Below are 4,872 nucleotides of genomic sequence, written 5' to 3' on the forward strand. Positions count from 1 at the left end.
TCAGACCGATGAGCTTTGTAAAAATCGACGCGTTTCAGAAAGGCGGGGCATAGAGGAGAAACAATAATGCACAGTATGTGGAAAATAATGTGTTTTTTGAACCTTAAACCGCATAAACACATTTCATTACACCAAATACACAAAATAATGTTCTTTTTTAGCAACATCATATGCCTCCTAATAAATGATAGGTTATGCTTTAAAATTTTCATTGTTATTTCATGATACATAATTTATTAACCTATTTTAATAAAAAGCAATAGACTACGCTACAATCAAAGTTTGCAGTCTTTTTGAAGGAAGTCTCTTATGCTCACCAAAGACTGCATTTTTTTAATCAGAAAAAAAGTAATATTGTGAAATATTATTACAATTTAAAATAACTGCTTTCCATTTTAATACATTTAAAATTTTAATTTATTCTTGTAATGGCAAAGCTGAATTTTCAGCAGCCATTACTCCAGTTTTTAGTGTAACATTATCATTAAGAAATCATTCTAATATGCTGATTTGGTGCTCAAGAAACATTTTCTTCTTATTAGTAATGTTAAAAACAGTTGTGCGGCTTAATATTTTTGTGAAAACTGTGCTGCATTTTTGCATGATTCTTTGATAAATAGAAAGCATTTATTTTAAATAAAAAAAATCTTACTGACCCCAAATTTTTTGAATGGTAGTGTATGTAAAAATATAGATTTTAAATACTAAAACTGTAGTAAAGTAAAATAACTGTATATGTGACCCTGGACCACAAAACCAAATTGAACGAAATTGCGATTTATACATCATCTGAATAAATAAGCTTTCCATTGATGTATGGTTTGTTAGGATAGGACAATATTTGGCCGAGGGTGCAAAAAAATCTAAATATTGAGAAAATTGCCTTTAAAGTTGTCCTAATAAAGTCCTTAGCAATGCATATTACCAATCAAAACTGAAGTTTCGATATATTTACGGTAGGAAATGTACAAAATATCTTCATGGAGCATGATCTTTACTTAATATCCTAATTATTTTTGGCATAAAAGAAAAATCGATCATTCTGACCCATACAGTGTATTTTTGGCTATTGCTGCAAATATACCCCAGCGACTTAAGACTGGTTTTGTGGTCCAGGGTCACATATATGAAATGCTGTCACAGCATATACTGAAAATAAGATGATTTTGGCTGTAAATTTTAAATAGACTCCAGTGATTTCATATGAATATCGAGCTACTAAAGGTTTTTATCTCCCTTCAGGTGACATGAGCAGACATTGCAGCCAACCATCATCCTCCAGCCAGCCCACCATGTACCAGCAACCAATGGAAGGCAGTGGGGCGGAGTCACGTGGCGTTGTCCAGATGCAGGCTGGAATGCCTGGTCTGGTGATGGCTCAGCTCCTCTCACAGCAGCACGCCATGTCTCAGCTCCTCACACACGCTCACACGCACTCACACAGGCCTCATCCTGCACCACTAAGGACTCCTCCCAAATGCAATGTGTCCCCACCCACAGTAGCTCAATGTCCCTCACCTGTCACCGACGTGTCACCTGAAATTTACCATTGGGTGCGTGAGGAACTAAAGAGGGCGGGGATTTCCCAAGCCGTGTTTGCACGAGTGGCCATTAACAGGACTCAGGTAACATGATAGAAATGTGCATATCTCTCAAATATTATGTATCTGTATACATATTAATGTGTCTGTCCGTGATATTACTTGCAACAGGGCCTGCTATCGGAGATCTTGCGCAAGGAAGAAGACCCACGGTGTGCGTCTCAGTCTCTTTTAGTAAACCTTAGGGCCATGCAGAGCTTCCTGCAACTGCCACAGAGCCAGAGAGACTCAATTTATCTGGAGGAAAGAGAGCGTAACCTCAACTCTACCTACAACACCAATACAAGCTCACCTCTGCCCATTCAGGTTTACTGTCACTTAGAACCTGATGCAAATTAGCATGTGCTATCATCTCTATGGATAGCACATGCATCTTATTTTAGACAAGTAAACTCATAGTTAACCATAGTAATAATGGTAATATTAAAGTGCCATTTGTTAATTAAGTGTTAAGTGTAAACTTTCACCTGTTTCCAAGGACACTGTAGTCAAAGTGGAATGCGATGATTCTGGAATAAACTACGGCATCTATGATGACATACAGCAGGAAATGAGACGAGCAAAAGTGTCGCAGGCCTTGTTTGCAAAAGTGTCTGCAGCCAAGAGTCAGGTACATGTGTGTGTGCATGTGTACAAAAGGAATACATTGGTACAGATTGCACAAGAAATCTCTAATAAAAAAGGGGAAAGAGGTACACCTTACAAGACAGTACATTTACGCATTTTATCCAAAGCAGCTTTCATTGCATTTGAGGTATATACATTTCATACATAATTAAACATATAATAAATATTTATATGAAAGCAGGGAATGCAAGGATATGTGCAGTATATACTGTACCTACAATTCATATACTGTAATATAGTGATTATGAAAATAATTAGTATTAATCCACTCCCAGTTTTATGAGAAGATATGTACAGTAGGGTCCAAAAGTCTAAATTACTAGAAGAAATAAATTTATTTAAATAGAAATCTAATGTTATTAAAAGAAGGCTGCTTTTCTTTGATCAAAAATCCTGCAAAAACAGTAATATTGTGAAATATTATTACACTTTAAAATAACTGTTTTCTATTTTAATATTTGGTAGACACTCGTCTAAAAACACTAACATACACTAACATTTAAATACAATAAATGTATATCCAATTTATAGCCTATACCTTGAATGCACTGACTGTAATATGATTAGTATTAAGTACTGTAGTATGATTAGTATTAATCCACTCCCAGTTTTATGAGACAGTATGTAGGGTCAAAATGTCTAAAACACTAGTGGAATTGTGGCTTTTTTAATTTATTAATTAATTTATTTATTTTGCATTTTATCCATTGAAAATTAGATTACCAGCATAACAATTTAAGAGTTTTTCTTACATTTTTAAACAGAAAAAAAAAAAACTGTTATTTTGTGAAATATTATCCAATAAAACTTATTTTTCCATTACAAATTAAATTATCAGCATAACAATTTGAAAATCTTACATTTTGAACAAAGGAATTCACATAGTTAAGGTCATAATTTTGCTTATTTGACTGGTGACCTAGAAATACTGCAGAATTTTAAATATTTCTTGAAAATTAAATATTTATCTCCTACATATAAATATTTATTATATATTTAAATATTTATGATATGGAAAGCATAAATAAAATATTTCTTATTCATTTTACATTAGAACATTTTCAAATGGGCAAAAAAAATCCTAAAACATTACATTAACATCTAGGTTTAAATTAGAACATTGTCTCAAATGTTTGAAACCTGCTGTATTTGTGTCTGTTTTAGGGCTGGCTGTGTGAGCTCTTGCGCTGGAAGGAGGAGCCATCGCCTCAGAATCGTACACTGTGGGAAAATCTGTCTCTGATTCGCCAGTTCCTAAATCTCAGCCAATCAGAGCGAGATGTTATATATGACCAAGAGAGCAATACCGGGCAGACGTTCTACTCAGAAAAGCACACAAGACCACTGACAGAACAACTACAAGTGAGTGCTCACACAAACTTCTGTAATTATAATTTTAGTAAACAATTACAATACATTATGAATACTGACTGTAAATTATTGTTTACATTTATTTTGCTAATATGGGCCCTAATATATAAAATCAAACATGTTTTGATGTGTTAGATCTCATAATTATTTATTAACCATATCCAATTTTAAAACCATTTATTATAACTCACATATTATGGCATTAACCATGTGAATTCCTTTGTTCAAAATGTAAGATTTTCAAATTGTTATGCTGATAATTTATTTTGTAATGGAAAAATAAGTTTTATTGATTTTTTTCCCCGAAGGTCATGCATATGGTGCCTCTGAAGCAGCACCAACAACTGCATAAAATTCCACCTCAGCATCATCAACACTTCCTCCAGCAGCATCTCATCTCTGGATGTCTCAAAGACACTCACATGGGCCCAAATATTGGAGGCAGGTCTTTACCACCAGAAGCCCATGCAATCCTGCAGAGTTTCATTCAGGAAGTGGGACTACATCCAGATCAAGAGGCCATTCATACACTATCTGCTCAACTAGGAGTAGCCAAAGAGGCTGTTCTCAGCTTTTTCAATGGTCACAACTGGCTTAGACAGGAAGAGCAGGACAACAGAGGAGAAAGAGAGATTGAGGAAAGGGAAGACGATTATATGGAGGCAGAGGAGGAATGCAGGGATACAATGGAAAACGATGAGGAGACAAATGCAAACATGATGACAGGGAAACAAGATGGTGTGGTGGAGCAAAATGCATCTACACAAACTCGCTTTATCATTACTATTAAAAAAGAAGAGGAGCTTCCATGTAAGGAGGAGCGCGATGATGGTCCCGCCTACTGCCAATTCATAAACTCCTAAAAACTGCATACACTACCATTCAAAAGTTTGGGGCTATTTTGTTTGAATGAACTTAATACTTCAATTCAGCAAGGATGCATTAAACTGATCAAAAGAGACATTTATAATATGACAAAAGGCTTCTATTTGAAATAAACAGTTCTTTTGAACTTTCTATTAATTTTAGAATACTAAAAAATAACGTGTCACGGTTTCCACAAAAATATTAAGCAGCATTACTGTTTTCAACATTGATAATACTATTTTTTTTTTTTTTTTTTTTTTTTTGAGGAGCAAATCAGCATACTAGAATGATTTCTTGAAGTATCTGAAGGATTAATTACATTTCAAAATATTTAAAATAGAAAGGTTTTTTTAAATTGTAATAATATTTCACATTACTGTTTTTACTGTATATTTGATTATATAAA

The 4,872-nt window shown here is 34.0% G+C and overlaps 1 protein-coding gene across 1 annotated transcript in view; it reads left to right on the forward strand.

Moving 5' to 3' along the window:
• Positions 1-4,492, forward strand: part of LOC107656649 (DNA-binding protein SATB1-like) — an 8,704-nt gene extending 4,212 nt beyond the window's left edge. Inside the window, exons 7-11 of the mRNA XM_016444573.1 lie at positions 1,243-1,625; positions 1,713-1,907; positions 2,080-2,211; positions 3,393-3,590; positions 3,908-4,492. Of these exons, the coding sequence (XP_016300059.1) occupies positions 1,243-1,625; positions 1,713-1,907; positions 2,080-2,211; positions 3,393-3,590; positions 3,908-4,462 (1,463 nt within the window). The 3' untranslated portion in view covers positions 4,463-4,492. The remainder of the gene's footprint in view (positions 1-1,242; positions 1,626-1,712; positions 1,908-2,079; positions 2,212-3,392; positions 3,591-3,907) is intronic.
• The last annotated feature ends 380 nt before the right edge of the window (positions 4,493-4,872 follow it).

The sequence above is a fragment of the Sinocyclocheilus anshuiensis genome, unplaced genomic scaffold (assembly GCF_001515605.1).
Source record: "Sinocyclocheilus anshuiensis isolate Anshui unplaced genomic scaffold, SAMN03320099.WGS_v1.1 scaffold2081, whole genome shotgun sequence".
Lineage (NCBI taxonomy): Eukaryota > Metazoa > Chordata > Actinopteri > Cypriniformes > Cyprinidae > Sinocyclocheilus > Sinocyclocheilus anshuiensis.